Below are 27,882 nucleotides of genomic sequence, written 5' to 3' on the forward strand. Positions count from 1 at the left end.
GCATTATTATTATTCTTGTGTTGCACTATTGCAATTTTTTTCACCATATAGACAGTACCTTATAAGAACCCTTTAGCAAAGCATCAGAGGGAAACTGATGTATGAACCGATCCCATTCATTTGAATGGGACAATACATATGATCCGGTGCTTTAATCTGGATGCTAATGCTTTTTGCACCGTTCCCCTGTTCAAGAACTGATACTGTAGTTTCTAATAAAAAATACTGATGACAACTGATGCATCGTCATCAGTTTCTGCCTGATACTGCACTGATACTGATTAATAATATTCACTGTATGAATCTTGGGGTACACGCTGTTAAGTATGAATAAGAGGCAATATACTTTATGAATGGATAATCAGACCGCATACTTGCCCACTCTGCACAAACATCATAAATAGAGATGAGCAAATTTACATTAAAAAAAGAAGTGAATCACTTTGATTGCTTGGCACTCGGCATATATGCCGGTTGTCCTTGATCACCATGCAGCTCCCTGCCTCTCCATCCCAGGTGCCTGTAACAGTTGGGAAACTTCTTCCAAATTCCCAGGACTGGATCCAAGACTGGATCCAACTATTCCAGGCACTCAGGGTAGAGTGGCAGGGAGCTGCATGGAGATCAAAGGCAGACGTATAAGCCGAGTGCCGAAACAAAAGTGTTTTGCTTCCTTTTTTAATGTAAAATCGCTTATCTCTAATCATAAAGTTTATACATGTTAAACAGTCCCTCTGATTTGGGTTTTGCGCCTATCATAGGTCTACCTGACAGCTCAAATGTTAAATTAGTTTTAGGGACTTGAGAAAGGTGCACGTTTTTAAAGAGATGGAAAATGAATTGGTTGTCACACGCCTGTAGAGGTAGATGTATAGTCATCTGCATGGATAGACATTTTTGTTTTTCTCTATACTCTCTGCTTGATTTAAGGTTACAAAAAGGTGCTTGATTGTTAGGGTGGGTTTAGACTATGGAATTCTCACAGATAAATTCGGCTGAATTCCATTGCTAGAAAGAGCTCGCGGACGCGTGTCTTTCCGTTGGCTCCATAGACATCATTCTATGGGACGGCTAATTCCGCTATCCTCCAAAAGAATTGATGTGTCAATTCTTTCGGCGGAATGCGCAATCCGCCCCTGCATAGATTGGTGTCTATGGCAAGGGCGGAGAGGCGCGCGGCCGTGAGCGCGTATAGGCAACGGAATTCGGCGGAATTTATCCACGAGAATTCTGTAGTCTGAACCCACCGTTGTAGGCTATGTTCACACGTCGTCCTTTTTCAGTAAAGAACGAATGCTGATTACTATGGAATCAGTGTCCCTTTTTTACTGCAGGGGCGGCCTTTATACATACATTCTGGACTAGAAAATACCTACCTTAGTATTGCCTAATAATAACAATCCACTATGTGTTTTATATTTTAGCTGAAGGGGCATGTGGTGGAACTTTAAGAGGGACCAGCGGCATCATCTCCAGCCCTCATTTCCCATCAGAATATGAAAACAATGCTGACTGCACATGGACTATTCTTGCAGAGCCCGGGGATACCATCGCTCTGGTCTTTACAGATTTCCAAATGGAAGAGGGATATGACTTCTTAGAAATCAGTGGAACTGAAGCTCCATCGATATGGCAAGTAACACATGCTATTAAAACTATTATCTTAATTTGGAAGGTCTATCATCTTATACTCGTGTGTAATGTGTGGTGTAGCTAAATTATCATTAACATGCATGATAGGCTTAATAGGACTATATGAATCGATCAGATTAGAGGCAACTTGTAGTAAATGGACATTTTACATTTTTTTCCTGCCTCTCTTTTTGGTGTGCAATGCCCCATAAAGGCTGACAGAAGATATGCTGGCCTGAATTCTATATGTACATTTTGGAAATCTTGTAGAAAGTGTTTATATTGTGAGATATTGTCAAGTAAGAAATATTAGATATTGGAACAGTTTTTCACTTACATGTAATGGATACTTTCTGTGGTAGTTGTGATAGAGAGGAATAGAGAGAACCAGTGCTCTCTATTAAAGGGGTAGTGCGGCGCTAAGCAATTATTCGCAAAAAGCACACATTACAAAGTTATACAACTTTGTAATGTATGTTATGTATGTGAATGGCCCCCTTCCCCGTGTCCCCCCCCCCCCCACACTAAACCCGGAAGTGTGGTGGATTATACTCACCTGATTCGTGTCAACCCCCGGCCGCCATCTTGTGACAATGATGTCATCTTCGGGAGGCTGGCCGAACTACTGCAGCCGTCCCTCATGCTGGCCCCCCTCTGCCGCGTCATCAGCTGCTCTGCCGCGATTGGCTGATCATAACTAAGCTCAGCCAATCGCGGCTGAGCAACTGATGACGCGGCAGAGGGGGGCCGGCATGAGGGACGTGTCATCAGCTGCTCAGCCTCGGTTGGCTGAGCTTAGTTATGCTCAGCCAATCGCGGCTGAGCAGCTGATGACACGGCAGAGGGGGGCCAGCGTGAAGGAGGGCTGGTGCAGTCCAGCCGTCACTGTCCCCAAGATTGGGGCCGGGGTCGACACGAATAAGGTATGTATAGTGCACTACACTATACATACCTATAACTTTGTAATGTGTGTTATTTAGTGAATAATTTTCTAACGCCACACTACCCCTTTAAATAGTAATACCAATGTATCTTTTTTGCAATGGGGAGTTCCTCCGTTATACGTTGTGAAAATTGAATGCAAGGGAATAGTAATTTCTAGTGGTTTCATTTATTTTCTGGTTTTAATTTATCAGTCTATAGACACAGCTACATAAACTGTAGGCTTTTTTTTTGCAGTTGAATTGTGAATTACACAATTTATTTAATATATATTCAGTGTTTTTTTTATGTATTAAGGGTTATTTTATTATGGCATAGCAAAAAGACTGAACCCCCCAGCCCCCCCCCCCCCCCCCCAAAAAAAGAGAGGCTGTTACAGAAACAGCGTAAAATGCTGTTGGTGTAACTCTCACTGCACAACATCTATGGGAGCTACACATCTTTCTCTTTTTGGCTGTATTTTGCTTATTTAATCCCTGGAACAGCTTTGATTAAGGAAATGCAAAAGACCTTTGACAGCAAGTACACAGAAACAAAACCACCAGCTAAACATTGTATTCAGTCTTGTTTGCAAATAGCATTAAACCAGCTCTGTCTCATACATGAAGGAACTAAGGTCTCCATTGGTTCGAATGCCTGAAGTTGTTTATAACATTAAAGGAGAAGTCCGGCTAAAATTTTTATTGAAGGATTGTATTGCCCCCCAAAAGTTACACAAATCACCAATATACACTTATTATGGGAAATAGTATACAAAAAGAGCAAAAACAAAGGCTTCAGCTGAAATTCATAATTTTATTTTCACATAAAAATTTAAAAACAGCATATATAACATGATTCAAAAAAATTACAAAAGATTACAAAATGGCGTCCTACAAACACACCGCCTATACTCATAAAATAATCGGTTAAAAAGAAACCAATGTCCGGAGTCAATTGTGTGTTACTATCTCTAGTGCATAACAGAAGGCCTCCCAAAATAGGAATAAAACACAATTCTGGCCACTATTTGTAAACACGAGTCTATCAGATCATATTGACTCACCCATGGCAGTGTGGTAGTGCTTGACCCCTACGCACGTTTCGCGTGGCTACGCTTCCTCAGGGGGCGTGTCTATCACCCTGTCCTTCATGCTTTATATATCGTATAAAGTAACCACTACCGGGGTATCGGCGCATGTCATGGGAGGGCCGGAGATCGCGTCACATCTGCCCGGCACTCATCACTGGAACGCACATCCACAGCGTGGAACGCACATGGACATGCATACAGTGATTCAAAGGCCGGCCTGAACTGATGTCCTTGCCCTGAATCCCAGGGCATGCGCACAGCCGCAAATGGGGGACTTAGAGAAAAAACTACTATAACTTATCTGTTCTATGGGGGGCCTGTTTGTATTGAACCATAACGGGTAGTGTGAATGGTTGTGTGAGACTCTAATGTGCTTATCTTCTTGCTTAGTTGTGCAATGCGGCCTCCCACTTCTTTTTCTACTCTGGTTAGAGCCTGTTTGTGCTGTCCTCTGAAGGGAGTAGTACACACCGTTGTAGAAAATCTTCAATTTCTTAGCAATTTCTCGCATGGAATAGCCTTCATTTCTAAGAACAAGAATAGACTGTCGAGTTTCAGATGAAAGTTCTCTTTTTCTGGCCATTTTGAGCCTTTAATTGACCCCACAAATGTGATGCTCCAGAAACACAATCTACTCAAAGGAAGGTCAGTTTTTTAGCTTCTGTAACGAGCTACTTTTTTCAGATGTTTTCAGATGTGTGAACATGATTGCACAAGGGTTTTCTAATCATCAATTAGCCTTTTGAGCCAATGAGCAAACACATTGTGCCATTAGAAGACTGGAGTGATAGTTGCTGGAAATGGGCCTCTATAGACCTATGTAGATATTGCACCAAAAACCAGACATTTGCAGCTAGAATAGTCATTTACCACATTAGCAATGTATAGAGTGTATTTGTTTAAAGTTAGAACTAGTTTAAAGTTATCTTCATTGAAAAGTACAGTGCTTTTCCTTCAAAAATAAGGACATTTCAATGTGACCCCAAACTTTTGAACTTTAGTGTGTGTAAATATATTATTTGTGTGTAAATAATATTTTAAAGGGCTAAATAAAGTTTAAAAGAAAAGTGTAAAATGTGAAACTGAACACAAGAACAAAGGCATATAATGTATTTGGGGAAAAGATCAGAAACAACATGAGAAATTATTACTTTACTGAAAGAGTAGTAGATGCTTGGAACAAACTTCCAGCAGATGTGAAAGATAAATCTACAATAACTGAATGTAAGGTATATACATATATCTATCCTAAGATAATCAGAAGGGATATAATAAAGGGGCAGACTAGATGGACCCAGTGGTCTTTTTCTGCCGACAATCTTCTATGTTTCCTTACTATATAACAGTAAAGTTCTTTGATCATCTACAACATAAAATTGTTTTAGTATACCTTGTACATGTGCATTATAGTAAAATAGAAACAGAACTTTGATATCCAGTTCAAAATTGATTCATCTTCCACATATAGCTTTGAAAAAAATCTCAGCCGTTACATAAAATGCAAAAAATTCTAATTTATATTATCACTACAGAAATCAATTACTGCCCCCCCCCCTCCCCTCCATACATATCCTTGCAGAATGAAAGAGAATACATGACATACACCGCAATAGGAACCTTTAATCTTTCAGCTTCCAATGCAATAAAACCAAACAAAACCTGACATTTAGGATTGAAAGATAGAGTGTGATCACTTTCCGTACTATACTTTAAAATTGAAGCAATATATTGAGACACAGTTAAATTATTCACCTTTCCCAGAGATCAAATAATGCATTCTCTACTTCATGGCAAACACATAGAAACAAATAATGGTACAATACTGTACTTCTCAAGAGGGACAGGAGAAATGCACAATAGTGTCTGGCGATAAGACACCAGCCGCCATCAATACATGAACGCCAATGTATAATTCATCTTCTTATCCTCAGCTTCACTGTTCGCACTTTTATTTCTTCTTATAAAGAATCATTTACACTATAAATCAAGGTTAATGTTTCAAATTTTGTAAGTTTAATGCTGATGCTGTAATAATTCTTCAACACACAAATGCCCGAGAAAATACTCAATGAATTATGCTAATGTATAGTGCGCAGGGAAGATTAGAAATTACCTGAGGTCATAAAAACTGCTAAAAGTGATAGAACAATAAATTATATTTCCTTATCTTGACTTTACGCCAGAATATTGGGGTGGAAGCTAAGAAGAGCATGCAGGTGCTTAAACAACGGCATTGCTAAACGACTGATCATACAGTACTCCATGTCATGTCAAAGAGACATGTCAGAAAGTTTTGATTGGTCGGGGTCTGAGTGTTCAGACTATAACTGATGAGGAGAACGAGCCAGGAAAAGTCCACACTCATTCTCTCCTAGTTCTGTGTCACATGACCAGAACAGTCAATTATCGCTCCATGTAATAGAGACAATGATCAGCCGATTGCATGATTATCGGCTGACTGTTTCTTCAGGTCCAGATCTAAAATCATTGGCCGCCAACCACCCATCGCTACTATTTTATACATTACCTCTCCACTCTCTCGGTCTCCTCTTGCCTTCTGGTCTCTTCCCGGGACTGAATACTGCAGCTTCTCTGAGCTAAAAAGGCCTCTCAGCCCATCACTGGCCAGGACCGCAGTGGCTAATGATTGGCTGAGCAGCCTGTCAGCTCAGAGAAGCTGTAACGGGTGGTTCTGGCAAGAGACCAAGAGGCAGGTGGAGACCAGGAGTGTGGAGAGGTAATGTATGAAAAGTTTAGGGCAAGGGTTGCACGAACATAATTAGCGATGTCTCTGTGCAGCCTTTGCTAAACGATACTGGAACCGTGTAATAGGCTCAGTAAATAGGCACCAATCTAGCAGATCAGCACTCAATTACATTATTGATCTCGACACCATCGGCCGTCTTATAGGAAGTCTTGTTTATACAGACACAGAGCAAGGAGTGGAATGCATAGCCGCACAGTCGTCTCCCAACGGTACTCCTGTTCGGTCTAAACAGTCAAACCCCAACCAGTTGTCAAAAGATGGTGGAGTTTTATACACACAACATACACAGTAGCAACGCTTCAACCCCTGGGGCAACAGCTTGAGAAAAAAACCTAGGGTTTGAAATGTTGCTACTGTGTACGTTGCTTGAAAAAAAGAAACAGAAAAATTGACCATTGAATGCTGCTAGATGACTTTATTGCTGGATGGGACATGATCTCCAGTTGGGATTGGAGACTTCCAGGCGTGCTTCCCCCATCAACTACTACAAAGTCATAGTAAACAAAGTAGCTTAGGTCAGGATCAATATTAGAAATTATTATGTTATATTGTTTACTATTTCACTAACTTGATAAAACAATATGTGTGAGCTTAAAAAGACATCAAGTAACATGCAATTTACTGTAATGTTGGAATCAAGGATATGTTAAGATGGAGGTGGGGTAATTTGGTTATATTCTGGAAAAGTTGGAACATATTGTAATCCTTTATAGTAATTAAGTTATCATACACTAAACAAACATAATTTCCCCCTATGTTCTTTTCCTAATGATAGGTTTTAATATATATTGTTCATGCATTATCTGAGCATTAAGTAACTGTTTCACCTTGACTTATTCATTAAATCTCATTAATTCTTCCATAATGTAAAATCCAATGTAATATATACTTACACTACAATCAAAATTTACATTTATATGACAGATAATTCCTCAGATGGATTTGCTAACAGAAATTAATTATATATAATGAATTATATATAGAATTACTAAAAGGAGTCTAAAACGTAAGCAATATTTAAAGTGGTACGCGGGTGTGGTTAGTTGGTACTTTTCCGGTGGATATGATTGACGTTTGACTTACAGTACCTGACTTCCCAGCTTTTTGCATTTAGCGATTAGCCTAATAGTTTGGTTGTTATCTGGTAGTTATTCATATCCAGTGCTATAGTCTCCTATGGTCTATATATAGTGACTGCTATACGTGTCTAGCAATATTATTGTTGGATGACCTACGGTGTATCTGCAATATGACACCTCTGGTGGTCTACAATTCTGACACATAAGACGCATTAGCTAGTGGGCTAATGTTGGAGACCTTCTGTTTATATATGACACTTCTGTACACTATACTGTGTTAGATTTATATAATTACTATCTATTAAAAGTTATATTTTAAGCATATCCTTCTCTCTTCTAGTTTCTTTTCCTTATGCGAAGGTTATTTGTTACATTGTTGCTAGATGTACCTTACCTACACTGCTAGATTGAATAATTGAATACAATGAAATGCATTGAAGTCTATTGAATAACAGACGTCATTTGCACAGTGTATTGAATGACGTCAAATAATGATTGTGACAATTATTTTCGGGTTTCTTTTGCAAACAACGGACGTTACTTTTTAAAGGTTTTCTTTTTTCAACGTTCTTTTACCAATCAGTCCTCCTAAACTTGAATAATGTACTAACATCTGTTATGGCACTGACGGGCGGCCAAATAGCGAAATGACGAACGTCATTTGGAACTTGAAAGCAAGTGGTGTATGATTTATGGAAAGTCTCATAGACTCTCTATGAACCTGTACATTACTCTCTTTACCCTCCAAGGAGCGCTGAGCAGAAAGAAATAAGCACAAATACCTTAGTCTCTTCATGATTTGGGTCTCAGGTAGGGATGGTCTGAATCTGCCGAGGTTCGGGTACGAATGAACCCGAATGCTCAGCATCAGATTCCCGCTGTCTTCCCGCTCCGTGCAGCTGGTGGATACAGTGGGAGGACCGCCTGGAAAACTGGAATACAGCCTATGGTAATGGCTGTATCCCAGTTTTCCAGGCGGTCTTCCCGCTGTATCCACCCTCTCCACGGAGAGGGCAGATAGCGGGAATCATTTCCATGGGTTCGGGTTCGTAAGAACCCGATCCGAACCAGGTTCGGACCATCCCTAGTCTCAGGGCGTTAATCTACCCTGATGCCAAACGGGCAGCTGGATGTCATGGGAGCACAGAGGAGATCAGAAGATCTGACAGCTTTAGCAGTGGTGGAGCTAAAGTCTGCACTCTTTGGCTATGTTCCCACAACGTTTTTTCCTCTTTGTTTTTTAATAGAAAAAATGATGTATCATTTTGCTGTTTGTCCGTCTATCAGTGCAATGATGGCTGCTGGTACATTATTCTAGGTCAGGTGGACTGATCGCCCTTTGGTTGTGTCTTTAATTGAAAAGTCAAGAAAAACTGTGTCTGAACAACTGTCAAAGACGTCTGAGGCTATGTTCACACGTATATTTTCGTAAAATCACAACCGTTTTAGAATGGCCGTGATTATCACGAGAATATATGTTGCATTGCTGTCTATGGGATCCTGTCCGGAGCATATACACATAGTATCTGCTCCGGCCGGGACCCCTAGCAGCGCCGCTAACAATGGACATGTCAGTTTTCTGTGGCCACAGAAAAACCCTGTCGGTGCACACTATGGAGCGAGAAGATCCGGCAGTACCAGCCAGGATGATCTTTTCTGAGACTGGCCGTTCTGTGACCCGACCGGGTCACGGAACGGTCGTTCTCTCACGCTTCGTGAACATAGCCTGACAGTGATTGTCATGATCTTTATTTTGATGTCAGAGCAGACAATGTCCGTCATTTAATACACTGTGTGCATTGGGCGTCGGTCATTCCATTGACTTCAATACATTGCATTCAGCTCAATTGAAAGGCGGCAATAACGGACATCTTTTTAAATAGCAAAAGTGGACGCCTTTTCTCTTTTTTCTTACATGGTGTGAACATCGCCTTTGATTGTTTTAAAGCAAGAGGAGGCAGTAAACAAAGTTTCATATTTGCCTGTAAATCACCTTTTACATAATTGTAAACTCAGATACTTTCACACACTCTACATGGCTTAAAGGGGTTGTCCGGCGATAAAAAATTATTCACAGAATAACACACATTACAAAGTTATACAACTTTGTAATGTATGTTATGTCTGTGAATGGCCCCCTTCCCCGTGTTTCCCCCCACCCACGCTAGACCCGGAAGTGTGGTGCATTATACTCACCGCATCTCGTGTCGTCCACGGTCTCCGATCCTCAGCAGTGACGTCTTCTTCGGGAGGCCGGCGGATCTTTCCGAGTGCCGGACACCCTCTGCAGCGTGCACAGTTATGCTCAGCCAATCGCGGCTGAGCTTCGGATGACGCTGCAGAGGGCGGCTGGCACTCGGGAAGATCCGCCGGCCTCCCGAAGAAGACGTCACTGCTGAGGATCGGAGACCGTGGTCGGCACGTGACAGGTAATGTATAGCGCACCACACTTCCGGGTACACGGGTGGGGGTGGTGGGACACGGGGAAGGGGGCCATTCACAGACATAACATACATTACAAAGTTGTATAACTTTGTAATGTGTGTTAATCTGTGAATAATTTTTTATCGCCGGACAACCCCTTTAAATATAGTACTAGTAACCCAAAATAAAACGATATCTTAAAAAAGCCGTTTCAGTCCAAACAAATGCAGCAATCAAAGGGATGTTTTTTTTTTGTTTGTTTGTTTTTTTCAAGCTCTTTCAAATGCAAGGTATTAAAAGCAAATTTACAGTATGGTTCATTCTTTGCAGACAAGAACAATCACTGGTTCCTCTATGTAAATGTGGAAATGGCCATATATTAGTACACAAGTACAGTTGTTAGGACACCAACATTTGGTAATCAAGTTTACTCTACTTACACAGATATTGACTACATGTACTGTATCAAGCTCCCCATGCCCCTTGTTTAGTGTTTTTTCGGTGGAAATAATAATGCTTACTCAGAGTGATTTATTAAAGGTCTTCCCCTATTAATCATTTTCATACCAAGAGTCCTGAAAGACCGGTAATTGCTGTTTTCAAAGTAATTTATATTGTTTCTAACTAAAAAAAACAAAACCTTTTTTATTATTATTTACATCCAAACTATATGTCCTTCTTGGTGCTGCTTACTTTCCTATTACAGGAGCTTCTGCTTAGCTATGCATGGTACGATTTTCCTGTCAACATAGAAATGACAAACATTGTGAATTATTCATCTACTGTATACAATGAACGAGGGGTGTGACAACTTTTTTTTGGGGAAAAAAATATTTATTTGCAACTCTAATATTTATGTTGGCCAAGTAGACATGGTCATGAATGGAGTTACTGTACTTAGTAGCAATATTATGTGTGTTGTAAAGTGTTAGCCACAAAGCAAAACTATAAGCATCATATCTCTTAAAATATAAAATGCAACAAACTACCAAATGAAGTGCAACATTAAGGCCACTGCTGCAATGCCACCTCCATCCACTAGGGTGCATGCGTGGCAGCTTGCAGGGGATTTAATAGGTGTACTTACCTGTTTGTCTTTTACCAATCCTGCTCCACCTTACTCATCTTAGGCTGATTGCCTGTTCCTCCTTGCCTAAGTGTCCTAGAGAAGGTGTTCTCTTGTAATTCTGTTGATATTCCATGTATCTTGACTTGTGCCTGCTCCTTGGTTTTTCCTTGCCTGTATGACCCCTGTATGTACTCTTTGCCCGTCCTGTTGCTGACTCAAATTGTGTGACCTGCCTCTGAAGCTGTCTACCCTGATCCTATGCCTGATTGAATACGATTGCCGTCTCCCCCTTGATACCGTACTGACTTTTTTGTTGATGACCCAGCTTGCTGACTACCCAGTCTTTTCACTGGTGCATTGAAACAGCACTGTCTGGTCCTTGGGGACCAGCTGCTACCCACCTGGTGTCCTCTACTGCAGTAGTCCAGCATCTGCTTCTTGGAGTGGGATAAAGGGTGAAGACCTAGATGGCACTCTTTTATGTGGCCCAAAGCCAAGCTGGTTGGGTAGCACAGCGGGTCCACATCCACTGCATGTTAAGGTATGCTTGTAAGTTACCCATTAGAAGACATGTTTTTGATTAGTAGAAGATTTTGAGTGGGTAAATTGTGTATTATAGTTAATAGTATACCTTATAGGGCCAAGTTCACATACTGTAAGACAGCGACCTATCTGTGAGATGGTCGTGTCACAGAATGGCCGCTGTCTGTGAAGTTCACCCCGGCTAGTATTGCAGTTAACATCACTTCTTTCGAATTGGAATGCGGGCGCATTTGTGTTTGCTTGCATTCCAGTTAACCATAGTAGACAATGTAAAGTATGTCCATAACCGCACTTTGCATTGTCTGCGCAGTCAATTTTGTGTGGCCGCTATTCAATGAATGGAGTTTTAGAGTGTGCATATACTCTGGCCAGGATTCTATAGAACACAATGTCATTTGATACTTTCAATACATAGCGTCCGGAGTTGCAAACTGCAGCAACAGCTGTTATTTATAAAAAAAAAAAAAATTGTGTAAACAGAGCCTAGTACTGTATTGCTCAATTGTCTAGCTAAGAATACAGGGATACAGAGTTCGGTGGTGTATCACTATGGCACATTTGTCATTCAAGGGATTGTAAAAGCTTAACAAAAATCTGAAAATTATTACGTTGCTACAGAGGTAAGCTAAGGGGCTTCTATTTCCTGTGTTTTTTCTGTTTAGCTTTGCCCTCGTATGTTATGTATATATAAAACAACATCTAAAACATAAAGTTACAGAACAAAGTCATGGGGCTTCAGTCCCCCAGGGCAATCTCTTCCAACCATCACCCGTCATTTCTTATGTGGTTTGTGACTGCAGCATCTGTGCCACCTGTATTGTCGCCACTGGTATTGTGGCATTGATATATATTTTCCTTAGGGACAGGTAATGGTAGTTGCTAATTTTCTTTGCAGTGCTGCAATACATAGTAAAAAGGAAGGTTAGCTGATTAAATCTTTTGCAAATAATTAAATGCCTGGCTGTCTCTTCACTATGTATTACTACTACATATGCCGACTTAAAAAAGAATGACTAACATACTGATGTGTCCTTTCTTATCTCTAAACTCAACATATCCTAAGATATACGGTGTAAGATTATCAGCTTTTCTTACATTTACTTTATGACACGCTGTCATGAGATGTATATGCTGCGTTTGCCATGTGTGAACATCCAGCGCTTGTTATTTGAAAGAAGGTTTTTGACATCTTGTTGTAAGGGTTTGAAGTGTCACTGTCGGTTACATTTTTTGCAGAAATCAATAGTACAGGTGATTTTAAGAAGCTTTGTAATTAGGTTTATTAGCCGAAAAAATTCATTTTTATCATGAAAAAGCAGTTTGAAGCTCTCCCCCCTTCTTCATTGTTCTCTATGGAGAGGGGAGGGGTGAAGGGAGATGAGGCACCAAAACAGGAAAACAAAGAGTTAATTTATAGCTACATCACCAGGCTATCTCCTCTTAACTCAGCACTGACCTCTCTGACCTCTGAATAGAGGCTTTCATATAGCTCCCGCTGTGTAATTCTTTGTTCTCTGTTCTCTGCTGCCGACTTATCTCCCCCCTCCCCTCACCATAGAACAGACAGGGGCATGTCTAATGTAACAACAAGTTATGATTTCCTGATAATGAGCAGTGAATGAGAGGAGGGAGGGGGTGACCGGGGAAAATTCTTTCTGAATACAGATAATGGCATATTTGCCTAATAAACTCAGTAATGAAGTTTCTTAAAACCGCCTGTTCTACTAATTTCTGCAAAAAAAACAAACAAAAAAAAAAAAACGACAGTGACACTTTAAAAGAAGAAGGTAAGTGTGAATCTGTACACATCACTGTTATTTTACTTTATGATAACATTGATGACTTCATACCATAGTACAGAGCAATGTACATACAGTCTGTTTAGAGGCAATGAGCAAGGAGCTATAAGCACTTTGTGTGCCGCCAAATGGAGCCTTTATACTGAACAGAATTATGGGCATATTGCTCTGCAATATGGCGTCTCATGGAACATGTCAAGATGAATTCACAAGAAAGAAAATATGACTTCATATGAAATCTGAGGCATATGAAGGCTCTACAGACTTCTCACACATCAATGGACATATGAGCGGCTTTATGGCCGAGCCCTTTGGTTGCCTCTGCATTTTTTTTTTTCAATTACCTATGTTTGCAGATAGTAATATACACAGGGAGAAACTGTCTTTAAAAGGCAAAAAATTTACACACATATATATATGTGTATATATATATATATATAAATTATTTATTTTTTTAATAATAATAGGAGCCTAGATGTCACTCAGCTTCCTTCCCTAGCATCTTATATAATGGGGTCGCTCAGTGAATCATGTATAGTATGTATAATGGGGTCACTCAGCTTTCCTAGCTTCCTGTATAGTAGTAAGAATAATGGAGGTCACCCAGCTTTTATAGCATCTTGTATAATTTAAGTCAATCAGTTTTCCTAGCATCTTGTATAATGGAGGTCACCCAGCTTTCCTGGCATCTTGTATAATCAAGGTGGACACAGACTGCAAAGGGCCCCCATAACCCATTCTTCTCTCCACCTTTCTGCCTTGAAGGCACACACAAATGTGCGCCCGGGTATCTGGTACATGTGTTTCTCAGGAGGGCCCTACTGCTCAACACTGATGCCAGGGCCCGCTAAAGGACTGTACTGCATTCTGTGCAGGCCCCAGTGGGAACCCAAATAACGAACCCGTCAGAAGCGACATGCAGACTTCGTCCCATCCTGTATTGATATATCTGACCACAACTACCGGAATAACAATAACTACAACCAGTGGCGTAGCTATAGGGATCGCAGCGGTCGCCATGGCAACCGGGCCCCTAAGCTAGGGGGGCCCGCCGCCCCCCCACACCACTTCTTGTCACTCTGCATTTCTGTCAAACGGGCTGTGATAATGACAGCCAGTTTGGGAGAAATGCACTAAGCCCTCCCTGCCCGGACTGACAATCTGGCAAACCAGTGTGCTAACCAGATTGTCAGTTCCTGTGAGGCCGCCTGATACATAAAAAAAAAGTAACAGGCAGCGCAGGGGACAGCCCTTACTTCCTGCCAGAGGCCCCCTCCTCCTCTGCTGAGAGCCGGACCCCCTTACATGGAACATGAGGACGTCTGCTGCTCTGGTCCCAGGAGCTGATCAGTGAGAGGACAACATGTCTCCCTGCAGTAGGAAACTCCGCCCACAGACTGCACAGCAGGAGAGGAGGGCTAAGGTAGTGCTTCTGTGTACTTTCTGTCTGTCTCTGTATGGGTATATATCTGTCTATATGTCAGCCTGTGTGGAACTAAAGCTTCCAGCATGCCCTGACAGCCTGTGTGGAACTAAAGCTCCCAGCATGCCCCGACAGCCTGTGTAGAACTAAAGCTCTCAGCATGCCCTGACAGCCTGTGTGTAACTACTGCTCCCAGCATGCCGTGACAGCCTGTGTGTAACTACTGCTCCCAGCATGCCCTGACAGCCTGTGTAGAACTATTACTCTCAACATTTCCTGACAGCCTTTGTAGATCTACTACTCCCAGCATTCCCTGACAGCCTGTGTATAACTACTACTCCCAGGATTCCCTGGCAGCCTGTGTATAACTACTAGTCCCAGCATTCCCTGACAGCCTGTGTAGGACTACTACTCCCAGCATGCCCTGACAGCCTTTATGTGTATAACTACTACCCCCAGCCTGTATGTGTATAACTACTGCTCCCAGCGTGCCCCAGTCCCTCTCAGTCCCCCTCAGTCACCTCCAGCTGCCCCAGTCCCTTTCAGCCACCCCCAGATGCCCCAGTCCCTTTCAGCCACCCCCAGCTGCCCCAGTCCCCCTCAGTCCCCCCCAGCTCCCCCTCAGTCACCCCCAGCTGCCCCAGTACCTCTCAGTCACCCCCAGCTCCCCCTCAGTCACCCCCAGCTGCCCCAGTCCCTTTCAGTCACCCCCAGCTCCCCCTCAGTCACCCCAGCTGCCCCAGCTCCTCCTCAGTCACCTCCAGCTGCCTCAGTCCCTCTCAGTTTCCCTCACTTCCTCTCAGTCCCCCTCAGTCACCTCCAGCTCCCCCGCAGTCACCCCCAGCTGCCCCAGTCCCCCTCAGTAACCCCCAGCTCCCCCTCAGTCACCCCCCAGCTCCCCCTCAGTCACCCCAGCTGCCCCAGTCCCTCTCAGTCCCCCCTCAGTTACCCCCCAGCTGCCCCAGTCCCTCTCAGTTCCCCTCAGTCACCTCCAGCTCCCCCTCAGTCACCCCCAGCTGCCCCAGTCCCCCTCAGTTCCCCTCAGTCACCTCTCAGTCCCGCGCAGTCACCTCCAGCTCCCCCTCAGTCACCCACAGCTGCCCCAGTCCCTTTCAGTTCCCCTCAGTCACCTCTCAGTCCCCTACAGCTCCCCCTCAGTGACCCCCAGCTGCCCCAGTCCCTCTCACTCCCCCTCAGTCACCCCCAGCTCCCCCTCAGTGACCCCCAGCTGACCCAGTCCCCCTCAGTCACCTCCAGCTCCCCCTCAGTCACTCCCAGCTGCCCCAGTCCCTCTCAGTTCCCCTCAGTCACCTCTCAGTCCCCTGCAGTTACCTACAGCTCCACCTCAGTCACCCCCAGCTTCCCCAGTCCCTCTAAGTCCCCCTCATTCACCCCCAGCTCCACCTCAGTCACCCCCAGCTTCCCCAGCTCCCCCTCAGTCACCCCCAGATGCCCCAGCTCCCCATCAGTCACCCCCAGCTCCCCCCTCAGTCACCCCCAGCTGCCCCAGTCCCTCTCAGTCCCCCCTCAGTTACCCCCAGCTGCCCCAGTCCCTCTCAGTCCCCCTCAGTCACCTCCAGTCTGCCCCAGTCACAGGGGGAGCAGTGGTAAACTGGGAAGCAATACAGTTGTCTCAAACAGCATTAAAATAGTATCTGACTTCACAGCTTCTCTGGCGATCTGTCATGTCCTCTCTCCGCAGTTCTACTGTACATCAATAACACTGTAATATTGTAATAAAATATTATTGGGAAAGCTGGGGACATCTTTGGGATGTGACCATAGTAGTAGTAAGTGGCTGCAGTCTGAGAGTTTAGGATCCTATAAATGAAGCTGACGGATGCCCAGTAGAATTGTCAGTGATAAGAGAGGAGATGACAGATCCTGTGCGGGGAGACACAGAAATAGCTGGAGAAATTATGAAGGTTACCGTCCTATCACCACTGACAGTGGCACAGTACAAGAGGTGGAGGCAGTAGCACGGTACATGAGGGAACACAGTGACAGTTCATTAGGACACATTGGCACATAAGGGGTCTTCACCTTAGAGTAATTGAATATAATGTTTTTGCCCTCTGACTGCGCCTGATCGGTTAGGATGGGGGGGGAGGGGTCCCAAGCTAAAATTTTGCATCAGGGCCCATCAGCCTTTAGCTACGCCTCTGACTACAACTCTCAGAATGCCTGACACTTATGAAGCTCTCAGAAAATGCTGGGAGTTGTGGTTTCCGAGAGGACAACCCCTTGAGTTGTCTGCTCATTTGTACTTTAAATCCCAGCATATCCTGAGGTTTGCAGACTGCAGTAAATACTGGGAGTTGTAGTGTTAGCAGCTGTGATACTTGGAGGGTCCTAGGTGCATTGTACACTGGATGCTGTGTGAGGGAGGAAAGTATATAGCTTAGAGTGCAAAAGTGACCCCAGAACAGCACTAATACTGGATAGAACAAATGAGCCCTTAATAACTGTTGGGGCACAGGTGGGAGACATGTACTGTATGTGGCTGCACAGGTGGGAGACATGTACTATATGTGGCTGCACAGGTGGGAGACATGTACTGTATGTGGCTGCACAGGTGGGAGACATGTACTGTATGTGGCTGCACAGGTGGGATACATGTACTATATGTGGCTGCTTAGGGGGAGATGAAAGAGAAAAACAACCATGCTGCAGGGGGGAGGGGGGCGCAGATATTGGCTAAAAGGCATAAACTTACAATAAAATTTACAGCACAAGAGAGGGGGTGGGGGGGCTCTGTGCTTTCTCTTACACAGTCCACCCTCTATCTTACAACTTCCAGCAGCCTGACAGACACGCTGACAATAATGCCTCACTGTCAGAGCTGCTGCTGTTGCTCCTCTTCACAGTCCTGTCCCTGGCAGCCATAACCCTGCAGAATCCCTCCAGTGGCTGGCATCACATGCTCTCTCTCCTCTCCTCCTCACACAAAGTATGCCGGACAGTGGAGTACAGGAAGGGGGGAGGGTCTGTCATCACATGCTCTCTCTTCACTTCTCATCATACAAGGTATGCCAGACAGTGGAGTACAGGGGGGGTGTCAGCAACAGCATGCAGGAGGAGAGAAGAACCAGCCCCGACCAGGCAAAACATCAAGTCACTAAAGGGGCCCCACAGGAGCATGGGGCCTGCACTTCCTGGGTGCTGATGCCGCCTGGGGGGCCCACTACAGACATGTGCCATGCTTTGCTGACACTTTAGAATCTGAGCCTGGTGAGCCCCTCTATTGGCCTGGGCCCCTGTGCAGCTGAGCAGGCTGCACAAGTGATAGGTCCGCCTCTGTGTATAGTAGTCAGTATAATGGAGGTCACCCAGCTTCCCTGACAAATTGTATAATGGAGGTAACCCAGCTTTCCTAGCATCTAGTATAGTACGCAGTATAATAGAGGTCACCAAGCTTTCCTAGCATCTTGTAAAGTAATCAGTATAATGGAGGTCACCCAGCTTCCCTGCCATCTAGTATAATGGAGGTAACCCAGCTTTCCCGGCATCTTGTATAGTAGTCAGCATAATGGAGGTCACCCAGCTTTCCCAGAATCTTGTATAAAAGTCAGTATATGGAGGTCACCCAGCTTTCCCAGCATCTTGTATATTAGTCAGTATAATGGCGGTCAACTAGCTTTCCTGGCATCTTGTATAGTAGTCAATATAATGAAGGTCAACCAGCTTTCCTAGTATCTTGTGTAGTAGTCAGTATAATGGAGGTCACCCAGCTTTCCTGGCATCTTGTATAGTATTCAATATAATGGAGGTCACCCAGCTTTCTTAGCATCTTGTGTAGTAGTAAGTATAATGGGGTCACTCAGCTTTCCTAGCATCTTGTACAGTGGCTTTGTTGGACGATTGAGCTGGAGGTGTATTTTTGGAATACTTCTTGAAGTATACCTCTGATATATACTGCAATGTTAACAGAAGCTTACACTGTAACATTGCAACTTTTTTTTTTTTTTTATCCACAAACAGGGGGGGGGGGGAGTGTAGAATGTATTTGTATTAAAGTTAGATTTTTTTTTTTTTTTTACCTTTTAAAGCAACCTCAAAAGGTGAACAGAGAGGAAATAAAAATGAAGAGGATGTGTTCTAGCTGAAAGAATGCTAGGCATGCCAGTTGTGTGCTTCATTTTGCTCATCTCATGGCACCATCTGGTGGTTACTGGTACTAATAAACCACTAAAACTTTAAAAGATGTTTCTGAGACTTTCCATGAGCGGTGACAGTTCTAGTTACATGTGCAATCCATGGTATTTTTTGACCCTTAATCTGCTATTTAATGCAATTTTAAAATAAAGCAAAGGTCTTTTTCCGTCTCATTTATTCTCTTAAACTCTGTCATTTTCTGAAACAAATTACGAACCTTTTACCCTGGAAATAACATATGCTGACTGGCCTCATAGGTGCATAATACCTTACTGGGGACTGAAAGCAATATTATATTAACAATTGTGCTAATGGAATTCATTTACTGTCCCTATAAAAAGACATTTGCAAAAAAGTTGTCATTGTTTTAAAAGTCTTGATATTCAATTAAATTCCATTCCAGCTGAAAGATTATTCTATGCGGTTTAGTTCAACTTTGGAGAATCAATCCTTTTAAACAGTGCATTTATATAAAATAGGTTTTTTTTAGGGATTAGCCAAGCAAATCCAGCGAAGTTTGCAAAAATTTTGTTTAATTGACAAAGCTAATTTTTGCATGCTTTGTTTAAAAAAATAAGTGGGGAAAATTGTATGCCCACATCCTGGTGTTCTCTGTGTATCCTGGTGTTCTCTGTGTTTCCGGTGTCTTCAGCCGCCGTAAACCTGCTCAGCCAATTACTGACTGAAACGGAACAGAGTAGGCTTTCACTCTCCAGACAAGAGTGACAGCCTGCTCAGCCAATCACTGGTCGTGACGCTGTTCTGTCTTTGTCAGTAATTGACTGAGCAGGCTGGAGGTGGCTTAAGACACCGGAAAGGAAGACACCAGGGGAGTGTGTGGATATATCAATGACTTTTTACCACAAAAAAATGTTCAACAACAAAGCACATTTTTGAAAACCTCCCTGAATTTGGTTCGCTCATTCCTAAAAAATAAAAAAGCTCTAACAGGTAAGCATTGCAACAAAACTGGACCAAAACAGCTAAACAATTGTTTTGCTGTCTAAGTGCAGTTTATTAAGGTTTGGTTTGCAAGTTCACAAATTTTACACCAAACATTCTCAAATTATTGAAACTTCACTCATCGCTTTTTTTATTTTTTTCATTTTTTTACTTCACAAGCAAAACATTTTGAGACTGTTTAATTTTAAACCTAATATTTTGGTATATTTTATTGCACATCTTAGGAACTAATCTAATATTTAAAATGGGATGATATTACTGAAATGGTTTTTTAAAATAGCTGCTGTACTCTCCTACCCCCCCCCCCCCCCCCCCGCCCCTCCACACAAAGTTCTAATGCCACATAGTCCATGTCGCTCTGTTTTTTCCTAGCTTTTGTGACCTTTCGCTCAGGAAGAAACCAAATTGTTCTTATTTACTCAATTACTATTTACTATAAAACACTGAAACAGAAAAATAGTCCCTGTGTGTGCAAAATAAAAAAAAACACTTGGCACAACTCCAAAAACTTTCGAGGTAATTGCCGCATGATAATCTTTTCTACGGTAGTCCCTGTGTGTAATATCTAAACAAAATGAGAGGAGTCACTAATTAGGTATAAGGAGGGGAGTAATCGATACACCTGCTTCAACCAGTACAACAGTTTGGCATAAACTGGAACTTTTTGCCAATTCATGCGATGCTTGCCTACCATGGGGCTTAGCATAATATGGGCACAGTTAGTGAAAATGGGGGCATTTACTGCCTGAATCATACCCCATTGATCTCCTTAATGAGAATCATTGCCCCTTTTCCCATTCTGCACAGACCACAGTCCAAGAATAAAATAAATATTTATACATGTGCCAAAAATTACTATAGTAGCTACAATTCCTAAATTATCAGCACAAATCTCTTGCCATTGGCTGAACAGGACAATAGTTAATTCTGTGATTAATGAGTAGTAAGAAAATTCTGATGTTACTGCTGGTCAGTGTTAGTTGCCAAGATTGTTCTTCCTTTTCAAGAATTATTAATTACAGTTTACCAGTTGTCAGATGACAGCAAAAGCTTTTAGTGGATTGTTTTCTCAAACCAACATTTGAAAGAATAGTTAAATACTTATCTAAAAAATAAAATATAATATTAGGTAAAAATTACAATTATGTTGTGTTAAGGGATGGTCCGGTTCGTACGAACCTGAACTCTCGGCAATGATTCACGTTGTCTGCCCGCTCCGTGGAGAGGGTGGATACAGCGGGAGGACCGCCTGGAAAACTGGGAACCATACGCATTCTGTTAGCAGTGTAATCCTTGGCCTTGAGCACCGCTATTTTTTATGACAAGAACAATCAATGTTTTGAAACAAAATATGTTGCATTGAAATTAATGCAAACAGCGGTCGTTGTTCACACAAGGTACTGAACAACAGCCTTTATTCGCTACGGCCGTGGAAATAATTGACATGTCAATTATTTCCGGCCATTCTGCATTAAATATAATGCAATTTTCAATGTAACATTGGCCGATGTTTGATCCTCGCTGGGTGCCAAACAACGGCCTATATGCTGATTAGGTCTCATGCATTCATGAATAGAGATAAGTGAACATCTTGATGTTCAGTTTGGATCCAGAACACAAACATAAAAAAGAATGATGGTGATTGGTTCACGTTCTCCGAACATTCATGAACAAATACCAAACGTAGAGTAGAAGCGTACGTTTCAGTCTACGCACATGAGTACAGATTATCGGGTGCAAAGAGTAAATTACGCACTTGATAAACGTTCGCATGTTCGAATGCATTCGAAGATGATCGCTATAACCATTCCGATATTCGAACAAATTGTTTGTGATCAGTGAACACAAACAATTAGCGCCATGTTGGTACCAGCATGCTAACATTTACGAACATATTCGCTCCTCACTATTCATAAATTTGCAATGGACTTAAATCAAAATCAGCATTGGCTATGTTCCCACATTGTCTTGTTTTGGCCGTTTGAAGCTTAACAACGTTTATTATTTAATAACAGATTATACAAATAACGGCCATTATTTGGCCTCAAAATGATATCGGTCAATGACATCGTTCCTTAAAACAGCCAAAAATAAGACATGTGAACATAGCCTTAAGGTGTTTTCTATTTTCAGCCAGAAATCTTAGAAATCATTGAGAGATTATGCATGATGCCAGGCTTTTCTAAGAGTAAACTATGACATTATTTTCTTTATACTGAGATGGTGATTTCTAGCAAAGTCTAATTCTAAGAAAAAGGTATAAAACCAACCTTTAAAACCACATTGTATGAAACTTTAATGAAAAAGTAATCATTTCTATTCTCAGCATGCTACAAGCAACAGCACACATCTGACCTAGCAGCTGCAGCATGTACCAACTCTTGAGAGTTCTTGTGGAGGTGAGGAGAATGTAAATTACCAGTTGAATGATACAACAGTGGCAAAAGGAGAGTATACATGACATGCAGATGAATTTTAAAAGAAAGGATAGATGCCCCCCTCCTCATTGCCTGGAGTGTAATAAAAAAACTCTGAATGAAATGGGAATGACTTAGACTTATTAGCTTCATTCCCTTCCTTATATAAGAGGGAAGTTCTCTTGCTGACATAGATCTTTGAGATTTCCCAGAATATCTCTGATATTTTATGCAAGTGTTTAACAGCTAATTAAAAGAAGACTAAATAAACCAGAAACCCCCCACAGAAATAGGCTCAGGTGACAGCTTGTGTTATTAAGCCCCCAGTACAGCAGGTTTTAGCTGATTTTTATGTATTTATTTTTTTTCATCAATTCCCTAACATATACCTATTATCCTTGCTGCTTATTTATTAGCCCTTCAGCGTGCACAGGTTGTTTTATGACTATTCTGTGGATGAGCTCACAGAGGAATGATTGTGAAGCTGAATCCCTTACAGCCCTGATATAGATATAATTGCTGCAGAGTTTACAGTCACAGTTCCTGGGAAGGCAATTGGTGTCTATTCTACATACAAAACAGCAACCTCTGGCACCATTATATAATATTCTTTAATTAATGAACATTTTGCGCACTAACTTGTCCTGACGTCAGTGGAACGTAAAGCCATGTCTTTCTAAATAATTAGTACAGGAGGTCGAAAGCCTAAACGGTTGTCCGAAGAGCAGAAAGATGTTATTTTTAATTGCTCCCCGACCACCTCCATGTTCTCTTAAAGAGACTCTGTACCAACAACCCCTCCCACACACACACAGTTTGTACCCTTGGATAGCTGCTTTAATACAAGCAGATGACAATGCATAATCGACTGATTGCGTCTCCATATCCATGGATTAGCAGTGGACTCTACAGCCTTAACCCCTTCACGATCCAGAACTTAACTGTATGTCCTGGGTCGTGGAGTTCAGAGCAGTGCCACGCGGTGACCCTGCTCTGAACTGCTGCGATCCAGGGTGCTATTAATATTCTGGGACTGCTGCTATTAGTGGGTGCGGTCCGATCACCGCACTCGCTAATCCATTTAGAGGCAGCTGTCAAAGCTGACAGCTGTATCGAAATTGCTATTTGTTCCCCTCTCTGGTGGACTAGTGGGCTGTTCACACCCAACCCTCCCCCCCCCCATGCGATGCGATCACGGAGGGGCAAACCATTTACCTTACTCAGCCGTGCCTTAGCGTCGGAATGACGCTGATTTCTGCTCGGTATTCTATTGATCTGGTACTGCAGCAGACCAGACTAATGCTCTATTATATACACAGCATTTATTTCAATGGGAGATCAATGCTGTGTATATAGAAGTTCTCCAGGGGGTCCTCTAATTACTGTGTAAAAAATAATAAAATAAAGTTTTTACATTAATTAGGCGATCAAAAAGTAGCATATATGCTATCAAGGTACCGATAGAAAGAACAGATTATGGTGCAAAAAATGACTTATCAATCATCCCTATAGACCAAAGGATAAAAGCGTTATAAGCATGGTCATAGAGTAAAGTTAAGGAGAATTTAGATTTTTAAAAAGGTTTACATTTTTAAAAAGCCGTCAAATAAAATAAAAATTATATAAGTAACATATCGTTGTAATCATACTGACTTGAAGAACATAGATAACATGTCAGTTTTACCATAGGACAAACGGCGTAAAAACAAGCCCCCCCCCAATAAAAAAAGCGTTTTACTTTCAATTCAATTTCACTGCTATTTTTTTTCTTCCGGTTTTGCAGCATATTTTATGGAAAAATTTGAGTGTCGTTGCAAAGTACAATTAGTGGCGCCAAAAATAAGGGTTCGTTTGAGCCTGTAGGTGGAAAAAAGGAAGTGTTACGGCCTTTTAAATGCGGGGAGGAAAAAACGAAAGTGCAAAAATCTAAATTTGCCTGATCCTGAAGGGGTTAATGCTTGTTGAAATGTTGAAAGGCTGCTTGACTTTTCAACAAGCTTTTTGTACATGAGCACCTGAGCGGCATGCAGTACTCACTTGAGTATCGAGTACTTTCGAGTTGTTCACTTTAACAAATACTATACTCCATAGAGCATGTCACTCCTCTCTAGTTATTATATTTTTTTAATATTTATACTATATTTGTATATATTATATCCAAGATACTTTTGAAGAATACAGACAATATTTCAATAAGTCTTTTCAGCTTTTTCAAGCATGCAAAGGGCAAACAGAACTTCCACTCAGACATTTGTCAAACTACCTCTTCTGTAGCTATGGTCATGTGAATGGATTTTTGATTAGTTCTCTGTGTTTCATTTCCTTATAAAATTTTCAATTCTAGCAGCACATAGAAAAGGAATTTGCCTTTTACTCCATGCCGTCACCACTACAATGGTAAGGAATTCCACCGCTTGAACTTTTTTTTTTTTCCCCTACTTAATCTGTAAAACATTTACCAGTGACCATAGGAAATACATTCTTTTCACCTGTTTTATCCTAGTTCTTATTTTTTACATTTTTATTAATGGGTTTTATATTAAACAGCATATATAGTAGCTAGAAGTCATGCAGCATGTCATACATTTGAATGTATTTTAAATAAGTTCAGTTCCAGTTTGAATTCACAATAGTTAAAATGGAGGGGGGATGCTCTGCAACGTGCAAAACCATAGAGGTACAGTCTTTTCATACAAAACCTATAAAAAACTATACAAAGAGTCTATAAAAAAAAGGTTTAGGTATCCAAATTAAATCTTTAAAAAGGTAAAGGTAACAAAATAAATTTTTAGGATAAATACAACAAATTATAGATAATGCAGCTTACACTATGGGTCAAGTTTTACCCTACCCTACCCTACTTAAGCTGGGTTCACACACAGTATATTTGGTTCTCATGTCAGGTCCTCATAGCAACCAAAACCAGGAGTGGATTGAAAACACAGATAGGCTCTGTTCACACAATGTTGAAATTGAGTTGATGACCGACATATAACAGTAAATAACGGCCATTATTTCAATATAACAGCCATTGTTTTAAAATAACAGCAAATATTTGCCATTAAAGGGCATCCACTCAATTACAACATTGTGTGAACAGAGCCTTTCTGTGTTTTCAATCCACTCCTGGTTTTGGTTGCTATGAGGACCTGACATGAGGACCAAATACTGCCTGAAATATACTGTGTGTGAACCCAGCCTTAAAGTGTCAAGATTTTAAGAAACTTTTTAATTGAGTTTATTAGGCAAATATGCCATTATCTGCATTCAAAAAGACTTCCCCCTGGTCCCCCCCCCCCTCCTTTCTCTCATTGACTGCTCATTATCAGGAAATATCAACTCTTTTACATCAGTCGAGCCCCGTCTAACCTATGGAGAGGGGAGGGGGAGGAGGGAGATTAGTCGCCAGCAGAGAGCAGAGAACAAAGAATTACACAGCAGGACCTGTGTGAAAGCTGCCATTTAGAGGTCAGACAGGTCATTGCTGACTTCAGAGAAGGTAGCCCGGTGATGTAGCTGTAGATTAACTCTTTGTTGTCCTGTTTTGGTGCTTCATATCCCTTAACTCCTCCCGTCTCCATAAGAGAACCGTGAAGACAGGGGGGGGCTTCAAACTGCTTTTTCATTATAAAAATGCATTTTTCGACTAATAAACCCAAATACAAAGTTTCTTAAAATTACCTGTACTAATGATTTCTGCAAAAAAAAATTAAAATTTATCACCCAGCTTTTGATATAATTTAAGAGTGAAATAATTTCTCCCTGACAACTGCACCCCCCCCCCACACACACACACACACATTTTTTTAATAATATTTGTGCTGTTTGTTTGTCACTATTATCCCTAGAACTGTCATTATATTCAGTCAAAAGAGTCAGAATGAAGAAGAATGTCTGTGACATGGCAGGAAATTGTGAGAGGATACAGGAAAAGTGAATATAAAGTAGTCCTATGATATAAACTTGAGTGGGCAGCTATTGGAAGGCGATCACATTTGACCTTACTCCACTCTCAACCTACACATAATTCTAGAATTGAAGGATAACTCTTGCTCCCCCTTCTCCCTAAATTATCACAATTACCAAGTTATATAACTTTATAATGTGTGTTAATAAGCTGTCTGCAGCCATTCTTCCTGCCCCTCGCCAACTCTTACCTGACACCCCTCCTCCATGGAAGTGAAATAAGGCCCATACTTACCAGTTTACCATTGACTATGTCCTCTTCTACCAACATGATTTTGTGTCAGTATCGTCACGAGCCTGATCTTCTCCTCTTCAGCCTGATCTTCTTCTCTTTCAACCAGCAGTTTTTTCATTGGCTGGATCCCTGATTGGCTGAGCAAGTTGTAAAACAGGTGGTTGAATACAGCCAATGAAAAGGCTGCCATTGCACAGGCTAACCAGTGGCCTTTTCTATCCCATTCTTTGCTGAAGAAATGTAAGTGAGGGAGAACCAAATACTGTGATCAGAGCTTATTGGGACCTCGGCTAGCAGGAAATTCAAACAGTGATTGAGTTACGAGAGATTGTGAATATGAAATCAAATTTTTTTTAACATGTTGTCATATCAAAAGCGTATGCAAACTACATTACACAATAGAAAAATAAAGTAGACAGATATGGTAGTAGCCATGCAAATGTCTTCAATAAGGATGTCAAAATGTCCATGTATTGCACAAAACCCACAAGGCCTGAGCAGCATTTCAGTAAACAACCTTAATTAATTGCAACTAGCCCATATAATGTTTTTAGAGGAGATACCCAAGGAAATGGACGTGCAAATAAACAAAATAGTAAACATCAAAGGCACAGGCTCTCAGAGACATGTAGGTGATGGACACAAACCATGAACAGAACTATGACATACTTTACCAGAGACATGTGGCCCACAAAAAAGCACCCATACACACATTTAGGAAAACCCCTCGTCAGACCCCCTGCTGAACGTTGCTCTGAAATTAGCCTTCTCTATTGCAGTTGGCTTGGCAAGTTCAAAAGATATTTTATCGCAAGCAATAGAAAGAGAATTACCCCTGCAAACTTTGGGTTCAGTCATCTCACTGTGGTTATCTGTAAGCTGACTAGAACCTTGTAACTCACCCACTCTGTAATGCTCAGTTTGCTCTGCTGACTTCTCTTCCCTAACTTCCTTACTGTAGTGGATTATCAATAGACAGCCATCTTTTGGCACTAAAATTACGGTTGTCCAGAAAGATGGCCATCATTTTCCCGTTTTCCCTTACTATGCACATTTTACTTTATAAATACAAAGAGCACCAACAGAGATTATTAGTAGGGGGAAAAAGTGCAAAACCAATTATAAGTTTCCCCCATGGTTTCTATTAACCATAGAAACATTTACCAAAATGTTTTGTGTTTTGCATGATCTAACATAAGGCTATGTTCACACTACGTATATGTCCGGCCGCATATTTTTCGCGGCCGGACATATACGTGTAAAACTCCGGCCGGGATTTATGCAAGTTGTGGACGGCTACGTACCATCAGCGAACTTACGCCCGTAATCTACATACGCTTCCCGAGCGGCGTACGTAGCGATCTGACAGCGGTCTTTTACTTGGATATCTTCGGCT

At 41.8% G+C, this 27,882-nt stretch overlaps 1 protein-coding gene across 1 annotated transcript in view; it reads left to right on the forward strand.

Annotated features, from left to right (window-relative positions):
* The window catches only part of CSMD1 (CUB and Sushi multiple domains 1), a 946,348-nt gene that overhangs the window by 376,514 nt on the left and 541,952 nt on the right, over window positions 1-27,882 (forward strand). The window contains exon 5 of the mRNA XM_069973446.1: window positions 1,425-1,632. Coding sequence (XP_069829547.1) covers window positions 1,425-1,632 — 208 coding nt within the window. The remainder of the gene's footprint in view (window positions 1-1,424; window positions 1,633-27,882) is intronic.

The sequence above is a fragment of the Dendropsophus ebraccatus genome, chromosome 6 (genome assembly GCF_027789765.1).
Source record: "Dendropsophus ebraccatus isolate aDenEbr1 chromosome 6, aDenEbr1.pat, whole genome shotgun sequence".
In the NCBI taxonomy this organism is placed as follows: Eukaryota; Metazoa; Chordata; class Amphibia; order Anura; family Hylidae; genus Dendropsophus; species Dendropsophus ebraccatus.